This window comes from Harpia harpyja, chromosome Z (assembly GCF_026419915.1).
Source record: "Harpia harpyja isolate bHarHar1 chromosome Z, bHarHar1 primary haplotype, whole genome shotgun sequence".
Lineage (NCBI taxonomy): Eukaryota > Metazoa > Chordata > Aves > Accipitriformes > Accipitridae > Harpia > Harpia harpyja.
The window spans coordinates 86639388-86659284 of NC_068969.1; the positions used below are offsets into that span (position 1 = coordinate 86639388).

At 39.1% G+C, this 19897-nt stretch overlaps 1 protein-coding gene across 4 annotated transcripts in view; it reads left to right on the forward strand.

Annotated features, from left to right (window-relative positions):
* Window positions 1-19897, forward strand: part of LOC128136990 (histone-arginine methyltransferase CARM1-like) — an 82429-nt gene that overhangs the window by 26354 nt on the left and 36178 nt on the right. For 2 of the 4 annotated variants that reach the window (XM_052777506.1, XM_052777507.1), the window contains exons 2-4: window positions 2425-2513; window positions 18809-18912; window positions 19116-19220. In XM_052777506.1, the coding sequence (XP_052633466.1) occupies window positions 2425-2513; window positions 18809-18912; window positions 19116-19220 (298 nt within the window). Of the gene's footprint in view, window positions 1-2387; window positions 2514-18808; window positions 18913-19115; window positions 19221-19897 lie in introns of all 4 variants that reach the window. The other 2 variants (XM_052777508.1, XM_052777509.1) reach the window with 1 other exon arrangement.

Below are 19897 nucleotides of genomic sequence, written 5' to 3' on the forward strand. Positions count from 1 at the left end.
AAAGAAGAAGCAGCCTTGAGGCTCTTGCCAGACTTTTGACTACCTTCTACCTCTTTGGAAGTGCTGCTTTTCTTGTGCTTGGCTGGGTACCATCATCTTTGCCCTGAATCAAATGTAACCTGTGAATGACTACCCTACAGTTCGACTATCCTGAGAACAAATTAATATCCATTGTGAGAGAAAGTTTTCCATGCTTTGCAGGGTGGTGGTCAGCTCTCACATAGTGATAATCAGTTTGCTTTGGGGTGTCTGGCTATTAACACAGCTATTGAGAAATACTGTGCTAACTATTGAAGGATTTGTTTAGTCCGAAATAATCACCATAAACATGTATTTTTGTTGAGTTCAGAGGAGATTAATCTTCATTCTTCTGAAGCACCAAACTTTTGAAACTTCTTTTAATGCATACCTTTATAGAAAAGATTTATCAAGGTCCTGTGAGTAAGTGTGTAATCTTATGAAAGGGTTGGACTGTTTAACGGGGGCGGGGGAGAACACAAAAAACCCCACTCAAAATTAAGACCTGAATAGGAAAAAAAGAAAACATAACATGTTGTCATCCTGCTCTGTACAGACTCTTTCCACGTTATGTATTCTGAATGTAAAATGTATTTTGAAGATGAATATACAAATATTTCTGTTTGAAGATTTTATTGTATCTGTGTGGAATGTTATCAAGCAGGACTCATTCCAACACTGCTTTCTGTGCAGTTTTCTGAATAATAGTCTCTGTATTTGGACCTCATACGTGACATGAGGTAGGCATTTATCCTTACTCTTCATGCAAAATGTCAAATAGTTTAAAAAAATTTCCAGGTCTGTATATATATGTTAAAAAGCCTTGCACAGTCTGCATTAGGCCTGTGGCCTGTTCCTACCAATGGCAACACTGTTTTTTACAGGACCATTGCATACAAAAATGCTTATACAGCTATACTATTTCGATGTGCTTATGTTCAAGTTCAAAACAAGTCCATATCGGTTTAGCGTGCTTCTGCTTTAATGGGGTAATAGGCCCTGTGCTTTAGCTACACCACTGTTTCACATTCTTCTACTGGCCACTTCAATAGAGAGCCTGGTAACTGGTCAGTAAAGAGTAGATGCTGTGAAGTGTAAGGCTTAAAAAAAGTACACTGGGTGCCTGTACGGTGTGTGTCTATGTATGCCTTCTTTGGTTCATCAAACGTTGCTAGCAGAATAACATAGTTCAGCAGTGTATAATTGGCTTTCTACTGAGCTTTTAGTAATAATATATTTATTACATCTCTTGCTTTTCAAGATGTGTATTTTCTTCCCCTTCATTCTGGCTTTTCTTCATTTTTGCCTCTTGCACGCTTTTTAGTATATTGCAGTGTATCACTTATCACAAATTGGTAGTAACACACAACTTTTTAGTTCTCTTTTTGTTCCTGTTTTGCCTTAAACCTTTTACTTTTTCTAGTTCTGGTGGGTTTTTTTGTTTTCTTTATATTTATCTCCAGAAGGATGAAATGTGCATGGGAGAAGCATGATAAACCCTTCTTGTCAGCAGAGGACTAAAATGTGTGAAAGAATGGTCCAGGGATATGAAGTCCTGCAGCAATAATTAAAAGCTATACCTGTTATAGCCCATGTCCATAGCTGCTATTTACATGAAGTTCCCTTTGAGACCTCTTTCAGATTTCTGAAAGTGATAATATGCATCTTGCTTGATGTCTCACACAGTTGCCTCCTGACAGCTGCAAGGCTGATAGTGAGATGGTGTGTATTGATGTACTGCACCGCTTAAGCCTCTGATATTGGATCCCCCTCCCTAGGGTGCACAGTACACAGGCTTGCCCTCTGCTGCTTCTGTTCCTAGCTCTGAAGTACTTACGTGTTCTTCATTGTCTGAAAAATTGCATTATTTTTTCTCACATGGTAGGTTTATTGATAGTTGTCATACGTGGTGTGGTATGTAGTGTGTGTTTACTAGAAAAAGCTAGTTTACTTCTTGTTTAGTCAATGTAATTGATCCCTGACTCTTTACCCTGCCATTTCATTTGCCAGAGCAGCATCTCTAGATGTTACCAGGACATTGGCATATAGGACTACAGAAGCAAAAGAAGTAGAAAAAATATTAATTTAAGACCTTGTTAGGATCCAGGTAAAAATTAATTTAGTCAGCTCTCTTTCTTTCTTCCGAGGACAGGGCAACTTCAGGAGACTATGAATGATAAGTGGGATGGAAACTGTAGGTCACTGGAAAATTGGTTTAAGAAACAACATGTTAGAGAAAGTGTATTTCCGCCAAGTTGTATACTTCAGATACATGCTTATGTATATTGTTAATCAAAAAAGACATCTATTCTTTGTATGGTTTTGTTTTTAACTGTTAAAAGTTTTCTAAAGTATTTTTTTCCCTTCAGCTGATGGAGTCTGTGTGTTTAAATGCTTGGTTAACAGAGACACTGAATACTGTCGTGTGGGAAAACAGTCTGTGTTAATTATGCTGGGATACAACAGTGCCTTGCTCCAGTTCAAGTCACAAGCTGGTAAGTACATCTTGCATTTTTTAGTATCTTTTCCTTCCTACCATGCTACTGTGTTGGTAAAGTTCACTTTAAAATATGTTGTCTTCTACCTGTTTCGTGCTGGCTATTTAAATACTAAATTTTGTTATGATGATTTGTGCATCTTCATTTGCTTCTAATGCACTCCAGCTGCCTTTTGTGGAGTATGGACCATTCACATAGTGGACATAACACTTTTGCAGAACAACTGCAGATTAATCTTCTGAAGAAAACAAATCTATCCTTTAATGGATACAGAAGAGAATGTTGCCACCAGAGATGAGGAAAAGGCTGAGGTACTTACTGCCTTCTTTGCCTCAGTCTTTAATAGGGAGACCAGTTATCCTCAGGGTGCTCCACCCCCTGAGCTGGAAGGCGAGGATGAAGAGCAGAATATACCCCCCTTAATCCAGGAGGAAGTAGTTAGTGACCTACTACGCCATCTGGACTCTCACAAATCTATGGGACCAGATGGGATCCATCCAAGAGTACTGAGGGAACTGGCAGAGGTCCTTGCCAAGCCACCCTCCATCATCTATCAGTAATCCTGGTCAACAGGGGAGGTCCCAGAGGACTGGAGGCTTGCCAGTGTGACTCCCATTTACAAGAAGGGTCGGAGGGAGGATCTGGGGAGCTACAGGCCTGTCAGCCTGACCTTGGTACTGGGGAAGATTATGGAACAGTTTGTCTTGAGAGCACTCACATGGCAAGCCCAGGACAAGCAGGGGATCAGGCCCAGCCAGCATGGGTTTATGAAAGGCAGGTCCTGCTTGACCAACCTGATCTCCTTCTGTGACCAGGTGGCCCGCCTAATGGATGAGGGAAAGGCTGTGGATGTTGTCTCCCTGGACTTCAGCAAGGCCTTTGACACTGTCTCATGGCATACTCCTTGAGAAGCTGGCATCTCATGGCTTGGACAAGTGTACTCTTCACTGAGTGAAAAACTGGCTGGATGGACAAGCCCAGAGGGTTGTGGTGAATGGAGTTAAATCCAGTTGGCGGCGGGTCACAAGTGGTGTTCCCCAGGGCTCAGTATTGGGGCCAGGTCTGTTTAATATCTTTACCAATGATCTGGATGAGGGGATCAAGTGCACCCTCAGCAAGTTCGCAGTTGACACCAAGTTGGGAGGGAGGGTTGATCTGCTTGAGGGTAGGGAGGCTCTACGGAGGGATCTGGACAGGCTGGATCAATGGGCCGAGGCCAGTTGTGTGAGGTTCAACAAGGCCAAGTGCCAGATCCTGCACTTGGGTCACAACAACCCTATGCAGCGCTACGGGCTTGGGAAAGAAGAGTGGCTGGAAAGCTGCCCAGCAGAGAAAGACCTGGGCGTGCTGGTTGACAGCCAGCTGAATAGGAGCCGGCAGTGTGCCCAGGTGGACAAGAAGGCCAACAGCATCCTGGCCTGTATCAGAAATAGTGTGGCCAGCAGGAGCAGGGAGGTGATCGTCGCCTGTACTCAGCACTGGTGAGGCCGCACCTCAAGTACCATGTTCAGTTTTGGGCCCCTCACTACAGGAAAGACATTGAGGTGCTGGAGGGTGTCCAGAGAAGGGCAACCAAGCTGGTGAGGGGCCTGGAGCATTAGTCCTATGAGGAGCGGCTGAGGGAGCTGGGGCTGTTTAGTCCAGAGAAGAGGAGGCTGAGGGGAGACCTTATCGCTCTCTACAACTGCCTGAAGGGGGGTTGTAGTGAGGTGGGTGCTGGTCTCTTCTGTCAGGTGGCTGGAGACAGGATGAGAGGAAATGGCCTCAAGTTGCAGCGGAGGGGGATTAGATTGGATATTAGGAAAAATTTCTTTACTGAGAGGGTTGTCAGACATTGGAATAGGCTGCCCAGGGAAGTGGTGGAATCACCATCCCTGGAGGTATTCAAAAAGTGCGTAGACAAAGCACTTCAGGATATGGTTTAGTGGGCATGGATGATGGTTGGACTTGATGGTCTTGAAGGTCTTTTCCAACCTAAATGATTCTATGATTCTAAATGCAGATAACACATTCATATGACTTAACTTCATAAACTCTGGTAAATGTAATGCTTTGTGTGGGCAATCTGCTACTTGTTGCTGCCCTTTCAGAAATGGTCTTGCAGTTCTGTTTGTATAGTTAATTGAGGTAGTTTAACACACACCTGCAGTTCTTAGGATGGATATTTTGTGTGTAGTGATGCTGAAAAAGAAACTCACTCTCTTGTAGAAACATGACTATACTTTAGTAGAATGTTGAGATCTGTATTTTTGTATTTCCACCTGACTTACATTTTTGTATATCCAACAGCTGAGACTTTTTAATATGTGCTATCCTCATGTCCTCATACTGGCTTTTGGAAAACCATTCTTAGTTTTTATGCAAGGAAATTCAGAAGGCTGCCTATTTATTCTGAGTTGTGCAGCATGGCCACAACTCATTTTGAAATTGTGTAACTATAGGTAACACACACCTTCCTCTTTAGCAATAACCAGGAGTTCTTACCAAGCAGCCTACACCCATAGGCCTGGTGACTTCCAGGAGGCCGTTATAGTTATTTCCATTTTATATTGTCTGGAAACTGAGGCACAGACCAATTAGATTTGATTTGGGGGAGATTATTTAAAGACACATACAAGGGCTGAGAATTAGAATGTAGCTGGGTTGGTTTATGCAATGACTTGCTAATCCTGTGTCATGTATACACAATACATGAACTCTCGAGTCCCACTCTACTAGCAAATACAGTTTTTAGACTAACATGATTTTTTCAGTTTGGTGCCAAATCTCGGTGGCCTTTGCAGTCCTACCTGGTTACAGCCTTTCATCTGTATCCATCAAGGAAAAACTATTCACACTTTCAACCTTTTACCTTACTAAAACAATATGAATGTAAGCTAAGAATGACTGTGAGTGTCTGTTGGTTTTTTTTTTAATCTATGTTTCTGGGTGTATAATTCATATTGTGCTTCTATTAAGTTATTTCTTTTGAGACTGCAATACAGTATTGTCTCTTACAGAGACCCACATCATAACTGAAGAGATAACTGAGATTAGGTTGTTTAGCGATTTATTAGCTAACTGCTGAGATAATTAATAACTAATAATTAAGGAGTCAGGCAAGTTTTTCAGTACTTTTTGGTCTGCAATCCCTACCATGTCTTGCCTACCTAGGAGGGTTCTGATTCCAAAAGGCACTGATAGTTTGGGATCCCAAGGCAAAAGAAGTTTCTCTTGGTGCTTTTCCCCACCTTTACAAACAAGTATTTGAAAAAAATCCAGCTAATTTCTGTACAGTTTGGTATTTTTCCTGAGGGGAGTGCCTTGAAGATTAAGTGGTAAATTCGGTCCTCCCTTTAGGTGTGTTCCTTGGTGATTTGTGTTTAGTTTATTTATATAGCTACATATTGTGAAATAGATAAGAACAGTATAGATAAGTCTCTTAATTTATTACTTCTGTTGCTTGCTAACATGACAAAATTGGGTGTTTTCCATATTTTTTTTCCATCTTTAAAACTCGGGGGAAAATAAATTAAACTGGCCTGTTAGTCCATGCAACAACTCATTGATAAAATGACAGGAATATAATGGGTTGGTCAAAATAAAGTCTGTTCACATTAAATGACAAACCTGTTGATATTAAATGGAATGTGTGGGTACTGCGTTAAGCTGCAAGTTACTTGTAGGATATTATTTCCCCATGCCATAGGAGTAGCTTGCTGGTACCTCCTTCTACATGTTGAGTATATCAAATAGCACCGAGTCTTGACAAATTTAAATGCTTTTACAAAGAAGTTAAGGCTATAAAGCAGAAGCTAACCTTTTGTTGTTTGCTGTGTACAGGTATAGGTGTTACTCTCAGTTTTTATGGGTTTGCAAATGTGTGTATAATAAATAAAAATACTGCTGTTATTAAAAAATGGACTGAAAACTCCTTTTTCATACGTTAAAAGTGTTAGTTATGAAAATGCATTGTAAAAGTCTTCAGTTTAAGTCCTCTGTCTTTTAGAAAGGTAGAGGAAGATGAGTGAAGAATGGGGGGAGAGGCAAATTCATGCCCTGCTTGTGCCCACACAGAGAATTGCTGTTCTAGTTCCAGCATTTAGACAGTCATAAATCATAGACTATACCTTTCATTTCCTGCTGAACATATGTTAAACATCTGAGTAGGATCAAGCAGGCAATAAAAGTGAAAGTTAGTAGCCTACAGGCTTTTCTTTCAAAAACAGAGATCAATTATCTGTAACAGACGAACCAACCAGTCTGTAACTCATCTGTGGCAGATTTGGTATGTAGCTTTCTACTCCTTGGTGGAAATGGCCTTGCTTAATTTAGCATGGAATTAGTTCATGAGCATAGGATGAATTGTTCTTTCGGGGGTGTGGTAGAATGCAGGTTCCTTTCTTCTCTTTCAGACCTCATCATCCTGGTCTCCTGCCACTTTCACAGTGCATCCAGGCATTGGATATGCCAATAATTGGTGTCTGTAGTGTGCCCCTTACATACAAGCACAATACACGTGGGGAAAAAAGTGTTATTTACAGTTTTCAGTTATTTATAGCATATAGTACTTATGGATCTCCACATACAGAACTGAACTAGAGACATATGAGTGTGTGTGTCTGGAGAGAGAGAGAGATGTGAAATATATTAAAGGCATACATTGAATTTTATATGTGTAAACGTACATGCTGTTGCTGCAGTATAATTCAAGCAAAGGAACATGGAAAGTCTTATGGTGATTTTTTTTTTTTTTTCCCCAAATTACTATTGCATGTAATGGTACATGGATCTAATGAGCTATGATTCCATTAGCAAGTCACACAGTCCAGAAGGAACAAGTTTGTAGAACAGAATTGGTGCTGGGACCCTGGTATGCAAACTATACTCATTTGGCAAGGAGGCAAGAATAGAGGGTGTGTTTACTTTGAACTAGATCTAGTCTGGTCACGTAGACTAATGACGACTGACTGTTGAAGTTTATTCCTGAGTGTATATTTTGGTTTAATTTCATCCAGAAGGATTCCAGTTAGTTTGTACTGAGACCACTTAGTCACGCAAACCAAAGCACTGTAAGTGGGGCAACTAATTGATATGCCTCAAGACCCACAGGTTGCAAGGAAGCTGTCCAGCAGTTTAAATTTAAGAATTTGTGTCAAATAATAAATTCTGTGAAGTAAAGAACCAAATGGCTCTGTGGTTCCTTGCTAGTTTCTGTTTAAAGTAGTGATTCTGTTTTTCAGAAAAGCAAAAAAAGATGAGTTTGGTTACCTGAATCTTGTTTTATTTGAGTTAGTTCAGAAAGCGGTTAAATTCACAAATGTCTTTCATCTTGCAGCTTGAAATGCTTGCGGGGTTTTATTGCAAAAACAATGAGGTGCAACTTGCTGAGAGGAGAACTTATTCAGTGCATTGACTGTAATTGCACCCCTGCAATTCACAACGATCCTGAAGTCCAGTACATGCTAGCCTCAAAAGAGCGGTAGGAGATTCTGCTACTGGAATGACTTAAAAAAACAGAAAGGTTTTGACTTTTAAGCCATACTACGTGCACAAATGTAATACCTAACTTCTTACCTGGGGCAGAAACTTTGGTTCTGTGTCACGCTCCAGTTTCTAAATTACTCCACTGTCACAAAGTGGGTCTAAGCTTTGTAGGTGCTTTCCCAAGTTAGTTCATTTACATGGCTGTCCCAAACGCTAGGTGGGCTTTGGGAGTATGCAGTAATCTGTTTGACCTGTTCAGCTTCAACGGAATTAAATGTCTGATAATAAATTTCCAGGTTGTGTTTGGAGCTGGGGACTGTGGTGTGCAAGAATAAATACCCATGATGTGATTTTTTAAATTCTTGGTCTATTTGCGAATCTTAACAGAGAAGGCTGCTACCAACCATGCCTTCTGCTGTGTCTGTATCGGTTAGTCTTGCTGTTCAAACCTCTGGGTTTGCCATTGTCTCACTCTGGTTTTTCTATGCCATTGCTTTTCTTAATCCCGTTAGAGGCAGCCATTCACAAGTTTAGTGGTGTTTTGAGCTGACTCACTGAGTGCGTTCAAGGTGGTAGGATCTAAAGGGCAGCTCAAGACCTAATCAATTATGGCACTATTTTCCGTACCTTTTGTTTGTCCAGGCTTTCCTTGAACATTTCTGTAGGAATTATTTTAGCATTAGCATTTTAAAGTATTGATTGATTCTGATTCCTGGGAGGACAAAATAAAGGGGATTGGAAAAAGGCCAATGGCTTCTCCCCATTTTTTTGGTAACTTGTAACATTCTAGTGTTTTCACATTGGAATTATTCTGGGCTGTTTTCCTTCTAGTTAATATTAGTGTTTCGCTTTCCAGATATGACTTTTTCCCCCTTTTCTTCTATAGGGAAGTAATTCAGCATAATCTTCCCACAGTTTTAGAAAACCTTACTATATGAAGGATTTTAAATTTCTAGATTTTTTTACTCCTGTCTGCTAGGTCTGCCTGTCTGTAAATTACAATATTGCGGTGCCAATTCTCTGTTGAAGGTGGCAATGTGCTTGTATTGGGAATTTGTCCAATCATTCAGGGTGTTTAAAAATCCATTTAGTTCTAATGTCTTCTGTTCTGGTAAGAGCGGAAGAGATTGGGGGTGGGTGGATAATTGTTTAAAACAGACAGTACTTGATTCCAGTGAGGCAAGGTATGTCTTAGAAAATGTTGGCAGTAATCTGAAAATTAATAGCCACTAATTCAGTGCTACCAGATAGTGCTTTCATGTCAGGCATGTCTATGGCCACCAGTTCAGAAGAGGCTCTCACTAAACACTGCTAGACTTTTTATGTACTAAGACTTTCAGCATTCTGGCTATTTGAAACTAGAAGTGAACCACCTGCATCAACCATATCCATCTCAATATTTCCGTTTCATCCAATTACACTGTACTGAGCCAAATAATCTTCCTTCATTAAAGTGTAATTTGTACTCTGAGGAAGCTTGTTGACATAAAAATCATCCATTCTTTTGAGGAAAAATAAAAGAAAGGATCCAATGCTTCTTAGTTTAATAGTTCCCAAAGTATAGTTCAACTTCAAAAGTTTTGCAACATCACAATAATTTGTACAACCTTTATGTAAATTTGACTGCAACTTGAAACCCCATTTCTCTCTCTGTTGTCTAATACAACCCTAATGGCTGTTCTAAAGAAAGTGAAACAGTTATATTTAGATACTTTATAATGCCATTTTACAAATCATGACTATTCTTTTGGTAACATTTTTAGTGTGAGATTGACAGAGTAGGGGAAGTTTTCGCATCTGCTAGTTCATGTTGCTTTGGAATGTGGTTGCAGCTTGAAATTAAAGGTACTCCTTTAATATTCTTCTTGATGATAATCAACTGTTTTATCAATTTGGCTTTATTTTTGTTTTATATTGATGTGAATCACTTACTAATGGGTGGAATGTTCTATTAGAAGAAAATCGATTTTAGTTAGGATGTTTAGCTTGGAAGTCATGCAGTATTTTGCTTTCTGCTTTCCAAAGAAAGCATATATTACTGGTGCTAAAAATAGAAAAGGTTTTTCTTTGGGAAAAGTATGACTTAGGAAACTTAATAATGAGATTTGGAACATGTGGCATCCAGTTCCTGATGTGGAATGACACAAGGCCATCAGTCATGTTTCCTGTAAAAACGCACAACTGATTGAGTCCCCTGTGCGCTGATGAAGTGCTTACTGACTGAATTTCTAAGCATGTAGTTCTCCTGTGCTGACACTTGAAATGATTCACCTGCTAGTGTGTTTGGGATAAAATTATTCCCACTGCACAAATCCAGACTCATAAAAAAAGTTTGAAAGAAGGATGCAGAAATTCATTTACAAAGTAGCATTGTGGTAAGTGACCTAGTCTGCAGATTGTGATTTGATATTCAGTAATGTTCACAACAAAATGATCTAGTGCTTATTGAAATATTGGTAGATAAGTTGTTAAAATGAACAGAATCCCGTTAGTCTAATCTGCTGTGTTTATGGCAATGAAAAGCTGTATAATTGGTTGAAAGGTATAACATAAAGAGAAAAATATTTTGGATAAATGTTGTCAAACTGTGTAAACCCAAGGATTTCTGGGAGCTTTTGAGTCTGTGTGGTGAATGCTGTTGGAATTTTATTAGGGCACTTGTAATGGGTGTCACTGTGAATTTCTGAAGTCTAATATTTACAACTGAATAGAAGCAAAAATTTTCTTCCTTGTTTGGAAGTAATACTCCAACCTCAAACATCTTGGATAGTAATCTGGCCTTGATAAGCTTACTATATATTTACTGCATATTTCACTTTTTTGCAAAGCAGGCATTTTATTATTTGGCTATTTTGCAATTCTGTTGTTCCAACTGGAAGACTGTGTCCCACTTGTTAACAAGAGACAGTCTGAGTTGTCTGATCATTTGATAAGTCTTATGATAAGTTATGGAATTCCATTTGTTTTTTCAAACATGGGCAAAGTTATGACTGTACACTTCTCATCAGTTCCATGTCGAACTTACTGCTTAATGTAGGTACTGCATTTTAACAGTAGCCTGCAGGAGATAATGCAAAATTATGTGGGAGCAGTGCTACTCCATGACTGTTACACTGATCTCCCTAGGTCAGAAAATCTAACAGCTGTTGGTAAAATATATTTATTTCATGGTTTATTGCAAGTAGCATTGTTTTGGATTGCTGCTGTGTGGAGTTTGTGGGTTTTTATTCCCCACTGAGTTTTCTTTATCTTATTCTGTGTCTGTTGGTTTGGGTTTTTTTCCCTTTCTCCCCCAGTGACCATCCAGGTTTATTACTGGAGCCTTTTTGTTGTTGTTGTTGTTGTCATTCCTTCTCCAACCTCTTCCCCTTTGGAGTAGTGAGAGACTCCATCTGTTTTGAGCAGATGGGTGAGGTGCACCATGTTAATAGCTTGCATTTGTGTGTCTGTGTCTTCTGCTGTGAGGATGAGCATTTTGTAAAGAGAAATCAGTACAGCAGCTCTGCTTACGCAGAGTGCAACCATTTGAGTGACAATTTACCAGGAATGGACTATGAACGTGCCTGCAGGAGGTGCTACGGGGGCTTGGGTCTTTTGCTTTCCTTTTAGTGAAGGGAATAGTGCAAAAGAGACACCAGAAGCAGGGCTCTTTGGAAGGATGTTCCTATTATCTTTGATCACAGGAACTGGTTTTAGCTGGCCTTTATTCAGTTTCTACACAGTTCAGTTTTTAGGCTATCAGTGCAGTAATATCTGCAGAATATCTCTGTCAAGTTATCAAACTGTGTAATTGATTAACATGGGTTTAATGCCCAACAGCAAATGTTAGTTGAGGTGCATAGCTAGTCAAAACCTTGCAGTGAAATGCCTGTTTTTTAGCAAGATACAACTTTCTGTCAAGGTTAAAGTTTTCAGATTAATTTCTGTTTTCAGATTGTAATTGGAAAAAAAAGGGGGGGGGGTGTCAGTAATAAATAAAAATCCTAACAAGCTTGGCTTTCAAAGAAAGTGTCTGAGAGTTACATTTTTTTATGTTCTTTGAAATTATTTGCAGGGGAATTTTTTTTTTCATTTCCTCAAGATCTTTGTGAAGGCACTTCAGCCCACAAGAGTAGGAGTTTTCATTGCCTTCTCGATGGCTAAGAAAAAAGGAGGATCTGGCACTTTTCTTCTGAAAGCTAATAATCCATTCTGTAAGATGAGTTTTGCTCCAGAGAAGCGTTTATTATGTGATACACTAGAATATGAACTAGGCTTTTTTTTTGGTGTTTCCTGGTAGCTGCCTGCATGAATGTTTTTATCACATGATGTACAATAAATGTAAGGAAACATACCTCTTACTGGAAGGAGATATAGTTGTTGTGAAGTAAGAGCTTGCACATAGGCAGTTACTAAAGACTGCCTAATGAATTTAAATAATTTTCTTTTTGCCTTTTAAAAGAGAGACAGTTTGACTTTCTGGATTTAACTTTTTTCTGTGTTATGGACCATAGAACACAAGCTTCAGTTCACATCAAAGAGTTTAAGGAGGACTTTTGATCCAGTTAAAAATACAGGTGTTTTAAAAACCATTTATTTCAGCAGGTAAAATGCACAGATTTAAGTGCTGTGTTGTACTTACTGGCAGTGACTGCAGGTCTTTTAGATGCACCCAGCACTTGGGCAACTTTTGCAGCCTGTTCCACAGTGCTAGAAATAAACTAGTGTCTGGATTAGCTAATACAAACTAGATTAGGCTGCATACTCATAGTGGTGGTCTTTCCAATATTTTGCATTATTTTCAGAACAACATCTAGATGAGGCTCCTTGAAAGGGAAACATCTTTCTCTTTTTGGGGGGAGTTTTAAGTTGGCTGGGGGTTTGAGATACTGAAAATGTGTAGATGAAAAGGCACTAAATATGTCTACTTACCTCTATCCTCAAGAACATCAGGTCGTTCTTGTTGGAGTAGTTATTGGAGGTCTTACAATCCATGGGAAAGAGTAAATGCACTGTAAGAGTTATGTTTTAAAGCCTTGATTCATTAATTTGCCACTCTTGGAACAGGCCTATAACAATTGTAAAGTTTTGAGGGTTTTTTCAGCCTGCTAGTGGAAAACTTTAGATTGATTTAAGTGATTGGGGTGGTGGGGGCACAAGGATGTGTTTTTCAGTCAGTGAAAATTGTAAGTTATTTCTTTGAAGACAGCCAAAACCTTGCAAAAAGAGTCACAGCCATCTTCCCAATTTGCAGATTTTTCAGAGAATAAAGCAAAAGAAAGAGTTTTGAGGGTGAAAGATGGGTGTGCATAGCATGAAGAAGCAGTTCATCAAGAAGCACTTGTGGCCCCCCTTGCCTTAATTTTGGATTTTACAGGATAGATTAATTTTTGTTTAAGTATAACCCCTGACAACCCAGAAAATTTCGTAAGCAATCCAGAACTTTTTCTTTATAGATGAACAAACAGGCAAAAAGCCTGCATGATTTGTTTAAGGTAATAGAAGGAATCTCTCAAGTCTGGATGGAAGACTCTTGAAAGGGTGACATTTGAAACACCACACTCAGATTACTAGGCAACACCTTTCAGTAAAAAAGCATTATACTTGAGTTTGCTTTTAAAAAGATGATAGAAGATCCGAAGGGCCTACATGCTTGTTCCCTGAGATGAGAAAAGCAATTCCTTACAACATCAAAGGAAAAGATATATAGAGTGCTAGAACCTTGATGAAGAATGTAGGGCTGAGGATTAACAAAAAATATTCTTTGGCTGTTCTTGAAAAATGTTTTACTGACCTTCAGTTCTGTATGGTTGACTGCTGGTTGCAAAATGAAGAGTTCCAAAGTATGTGACCCACCAGTATTCTAGCCTGTCAGTGAGCTGAACTGTTTTTGGTGTAGATCCTTTTCTGGTCCCTTTACTTTAAATAAAGAAGAAAATCTAGTTTTCATAAAAGCCAAGATCAGTTCTGGATATATTTCTACATATGACAGATTAAGTTCCCAGATTCTTAGGAATATCAAAATTAAATTTAATTTTAAGGACCTTGATCAATATGCAGTTAAAGCCATATTTCATATCACAAGCAGGATGACGTATTGGCTAATAAGAGAAGTTCCTTTACAGAAAATATAGGAAGAAAACAGCTTCGTGTATTTGCATGCAGAAGCAAATGGAAAAGACAGGCTATTGTAAATTGTTGCTGGATATAGAAAATAGACTTGCTGGATATAGAAAAAAGACTTGAGAAATTCTTTTCTTTCTTCTGGGACAGTCTACAAAAGGAAGAAACATGGTGTTCCTTCTCCATGCTGAAGAAAGACAAACCTGTTTCTGTTCTCTGTAGTAGGGAGTCCTTATTTGGAAGAATTTCTTAAAGCTTCAACATGTCTTAGTTTTGAATTTATTTATTTTGTCTGTGTAATGTGCAGAGTGTTCACAATAATTCCATTTTTCTATATTAGATGCTAAAGATTTATTATTTGGTGCTTTGCCCTGTCACATAAATGAACGTGTATCTGACTCTCAGATGATATTTGAAACTGGTAACAATTGCTAGGAATAATTCCAAGGCAATTTGCATTCCCTAACAGATTTTCCTTTAGAATCCTTTGGCTGTTTGCATTCAAAAGAAAAACAAAATCCCAAATTCACATCTGCAACAGCAATTCCTTCCTTACAACTTGATCTTTAATTTGTAGCTGTTTAGCTACAATGTCCCTCAAATAGTAAGTAGAAGCAACTAAAAGATTTTTGGTGAATATTTTATTTATAAATTTTGAGGATAAACTAACATCCACTGAAAAGATGAGAAAAAGAAAAAAGGAGCAAATTCATGCTGTAAGGGGACTTTTTCAGTCCATGCAGGATCAGTCAAGGCTATGAGGTTTTCTCAAAGGTGGAATCATTAAGTTTTCACAGATAAGTTGTAAACCAGTGCTCTTTGTTGCTGTTGCTTTTCTCACTAGAGTGTATTTTTCACTTCCCATCCAACAACAGCAACTATATGTATATTTCTATTCTTATGCTTAAGTGTTTTTCCTCAGTCTTAGCCACTGATGAATGTGTAGAATGTGGAGCTGGGATTTAAAGTTTGTGGAAACATTGAGATGTATTAGATCTAATGCTGTTCCTGTTTTTTATTGCTGAATTTTTAATGTCATCTAATAGAGAAGATTTTAATTCTGTATTTTTCTTGAGGTTGGTGAATGAAATGAGACACTTTTCCCCTCCATAGTCTGCCAGAGCCTCTTGTGATCTTGCAGATACTCTGTTAGGAAAACTTTAAGGGCATCTGAGGTCCTTTATGAAAGACTGTGGAGGAACTCCACCAACCTCTTGTTCTTTCTTTCTATTTTGATGTACCTTTCAACTCACTGAATACTAGTTTTGTAATTTGCCAGCACTCCAGAGAGCTCCGGCAACAAAAGTCTTATTTGTATATAAAGAAGTACTGTATCACAAGGAAGTCATACCTTTTTTTTTTTCATAGAATCAAAGAATAATTCAATTGGAAGAGAACTCATATATTCATCTGGTCCAGCCTCCTTTGCAAAGCAGGTTCAGCCCCAGGGTGCTCAGAGCTTTGTACAGTTCTGTTTTGAAAAATTCCAAGGTTAAAAACTTCTATGGCATAATCTCTCTAGGCAAGCTTTTCCAGTTTTTCTTAACACAACCACAACCAGCGTTGTGGTTTTGAAATCCATTCTCATTCCTGGACACCAAAGACAACAAAGATGTTCTTCTGAGCTACCAAAAAGTCTCTGCAGAGATATGAAAATCATGTGTAAAGAGTGACTAGAAAAGAAAGGAGTCAAGCGTGTCGCTGAATCTGTAGCATCATCTCTTGCTTTCAGATAGGAAAAAAAAAAAAAATGGGAGAAGCTTAAGACAATGGTTGACTGCCTGGCAAAAATCTCCACTGTCCAGTGTCAGACTTTTTTCTGGTGTTGTCTCTTCATGCAGAGAAAGAACAGAGAGACTGATCTGTTTTAAGCTGATTTCTGCATCTTCCTGCAGAAAATTGGCATTGTCTGTAATTTCAGCTGCTCTTCGTTGTCATGATCATTTATTGTTTCATTCTGACCATCAACCCTCTGTGGGAGTGAAAAGGGCATGTTGATGGCATTTGTACATTTTCATGGTAATTTACAATTAATTCTGGAACAATTTAATTATTTTGAGACCCCCATATCACCCCAAATTCAGATGTTGAATGTGGCATCTTCTTCCCACTGGAGCTGACAGGCCAGAAGTAACAAAGTGAGACTTTCTTCCTTCCACCTGGAAATTAAATGGGAATATTCCGCAGAGTGGCAACAGATCAGCTCTCTAGCAAACTTCCTCAGCAGATGAAATGCATTTGAATAAGCTGGTGACTTGTGTTTTACAATTTCTGCCACCCTTACAGTCTTCTATAGAGTAAGGTTAAACTGAACTGTTTGTTCACAGCAAACTAATGCTGTGATGCTTCTTAGAGCTATTGTTCTAGACTTTCAACAAAATTATTTCACTGCATACATTAGACTGCTCATAACTTCAACTGAGAGAAATGGCTTGAACTCTGGACATTTATAAGTGCACCTTGTGACATGGGGTAGCCCATAGGTTCAAGGGGCTGTGCCCTTGTCGTGGTTTAACCCCAGCCAGCAACTAAACACCACGCAGCCGCTCACTCACTCCCCCCCACTCAGTGGGATGGGGGAGAAAATCGGGAAAAGAAGCAAAACCCGTGGGTTGAGATAAGAACGGTTTAATAGAACAGAAAAGAAGAAACTAATAATGATAATGATAACACTAATAAAATGACAACAGCAATAATGAAAGGATTGGAATGTACAAATGATGCACAGTGCAATTGCTCACCACCCGCCGACCGACACCCAGCCAGTCCCCGAGCGGTGAATCCCTGCCCCCCCCCACTTCCCCGTTCCTAAACTGGATGGGACGTCACATGGTATGGAATACACCGTTGGCCAGTTTGGGTCAGGTGCCCTGGCTGTGTCCTGTGCCAACTTCTTGTGCCCCTCCAGCTTTCTCACTGGCTGGGCATGAGAAGCTGAAAAATCCTTGACATTAGTCTAAACACTACTGAGCAACAACTGAAAACATCAGTGTTATCAACATTCTTCACATACTGAACTCAAAACATAGCACTGTACCAGCTACTAGGAAGACAGTTAACTCTATCCCAGCTGAAACCAGGACAGCCCTCAATTGACTCAGACTTCTCTGAGGAACTTTGGCCGTCTCTCACATTTTTGGTGTGAAATTCTTACGGTGAAACAGTATATGACTGCCCCAAAGATGGAGCTTTTTCCATCCAGTTTTCCAGTTTTAGTGGTTTCTAGCTGTATAAAGACTGGAAAGCTTGGATAACGATAATAGCAATTTGTGATGCTTTTGCTGAATTCTGTGCTGTCTTTATTATCCACTTTTTCCAAGAATTTAAAATTTTCTACTGAGGATCTCTCCCTCAAGACCCTACTCAAAAATACTTTTTTGGCCCGTTAAGGGTAACCTTGCAGCAACTGTGCTTATGTTGGGTTGTATAAACATGGGTCTTTGTTTTCATTCCCAAACAGCCTGACATTGAACTTGTCCTGATTTCCAAAGGTAAAGGGACAGCTACATGTTATCTTTTATGTCTCTTCCTTTTGGATATGCCAGCTTTCTGCAGCGGAAAAGGATCAGTGCAACCAAATCTCTGTTTTGAAGATTTTAAAATTTCCTGAAATGATGAGGGAAATTCTCCTTGGTTACTCTGTTGAGCTGCTTATTAATTATTTGTTTCTGTTATCTTCAGACCCTTTGTTTCAAAGGCCATTCAAAGTATTGAATTATTGAATTATCTCCAAACAATTAGAGCACTTACCATGTACTTCCCAGTGCACAGTTACATGCTTCAGGCAATTGCTATTTTTATTTGAAAATCTGTGAACTGTTGTAGGAGTTTCCTGTCTCTCTGGTTTAGCAAATTATGACTGTGGTGTAGTCTGATTTCTCTATCTTCTCTTGTCTTTGTATGAACAAAAGATGAAAGACTTCCATCCCTGATTTTATTGTTGTCAGCTATGCTTCCCCCCTGACAATTTTTCTTTACAGTGCTTTTTCTAGATACTTTCTCCACTTACTGGCATGTGCCTTTCTTTTGGACATCAAGGAATTATTTTATGCTTGGGGGGTTGGTTTGATCTTAAAAGATGGAGACAAAAGCCCTTGCGTGAGCTGGTTATTTGTTTTTTAGGTCCACATGTTTTTTCCTGTTAATTATCTAATGTCAGAATTGATCTTGTCCACAGAAGCCAAAGGCCTATAACTCCTGAGTTTTTTAGCTAGGCTGCCTCTGAATGAAGATACATGGTCCTCAGCCTGGCTTTTTTAGGCCAATTAAATCTGAGTGTTTTATTCTAGTTCGTAAGCCTCCTCACTCAAATCTGTGCATTTCACAATAACCCCAGGTAGTTCTCCGTGTGGAGCTTGGGCTAGTGTAGATTAACCTGAAATAGTAGGTTGAGGCTTATGTTCAGCCACTCCTCTGTTAGAGTTCACCATCACAGATGTTTGCAGGATTTAGCTAATCTGAATGGAGAATCCTTGACAACACTGTTGCACGCATCCAGGTGCTTCTTAAAATCTTTTGATGCTCACCAGATCTTTGCAACAGCTCTTGTCTGTTTAATGACATTTGAAATTGTTTACTGTGTATTTATGAACACCGTAAGCCAAATGAAGCATTCCTCTCAAGTGTGACGGAATGTGTTCTTTTCTTGTCATTGGTTGCTTATCTTGATTTACCATCCTTGTGGTTTTTGCTACGTTTGTGTTATTTCTATTTTTCTTTTCCAGAATACAACACGTTTTCAAATGCAGTGAAGAGATGCCGTAGCCAAAAGAAGAACTCTGTGTTCAGTCAGCGAACAGATGAAGCATCCGCTGCTCAGTATTTTCAGGTAATGAAACTTCAGTGCCAGTTTGTGAAATCTAGATTACTGTTTGCTTCACCTTAGTCACCAGGTCAGTTAGAAAGATAGCTTAGGTTTGTTCAGAGGGTGGTCAGGACCTTGGTAATTTAAGTACCAAGTAATTTAAGGTAAGATTGATAGAAGATGGGCTTTATCTTTTTTCTGGTTTTTCTCTCCTCCTTTCGTTTTAGTTTTATGGCTGCCTGTCTCAACAACAGAATATGATGCAGGATTTTGTGAGGACAGCCACTTACCACAGAGCTATTGTACAGAACTACACAGATTTTACAGACAAGGTAAGTTCTGTTAAGTGTCTTAAATGTTCCAGTATACTGCTTAGGCTGTAAACTTCAGCTTGCCCTGTAGAACAACACTGATCAGACTGGAGCCTTTTCTCACCTGGGACTTCATGCATGAATATACTAATTCATGTGTGCTTCATATTATTAATGTTATTGTCAAGCACATGATGCATGATGGTGATGGTACATCCTCAGGTACAAAACGTGGATCCAAACATGAGCTACAAATTCCTCTGCATTGTCTTCTGTGGACAATCTGGAGACCTACATGTATGTGTTTCTTGACATTTTGGGCTGTTATCATTCCCATTTGGCACCTTGGAGCTCATATACAATATGAGTTTCTTTATCTTAACTATTGACTGTGTACTTGCTATGTTGCCATATAGTCTCTTGCAAATACCTGCAAAGGTATTCTAGTTTATGTCTCCTTCATGGAGATCTACACTGAATATTTTTGCACCCCACAGTCATTACAACCTGAGCAAGCACATAAGTGGCTGATGTGACTCCATTTGTACAAGGCAAAGGTTTGGAAACAATGCAGGAACTTACAACTTCAGATGCCAAACTCATCTCTAAAATATGCGTATAGATCTCGAAGACTACTGTAATGAATATAATGATATTTATTACTTCTTCATCTAGTCCTCTGCCTCTTACATTGTTCA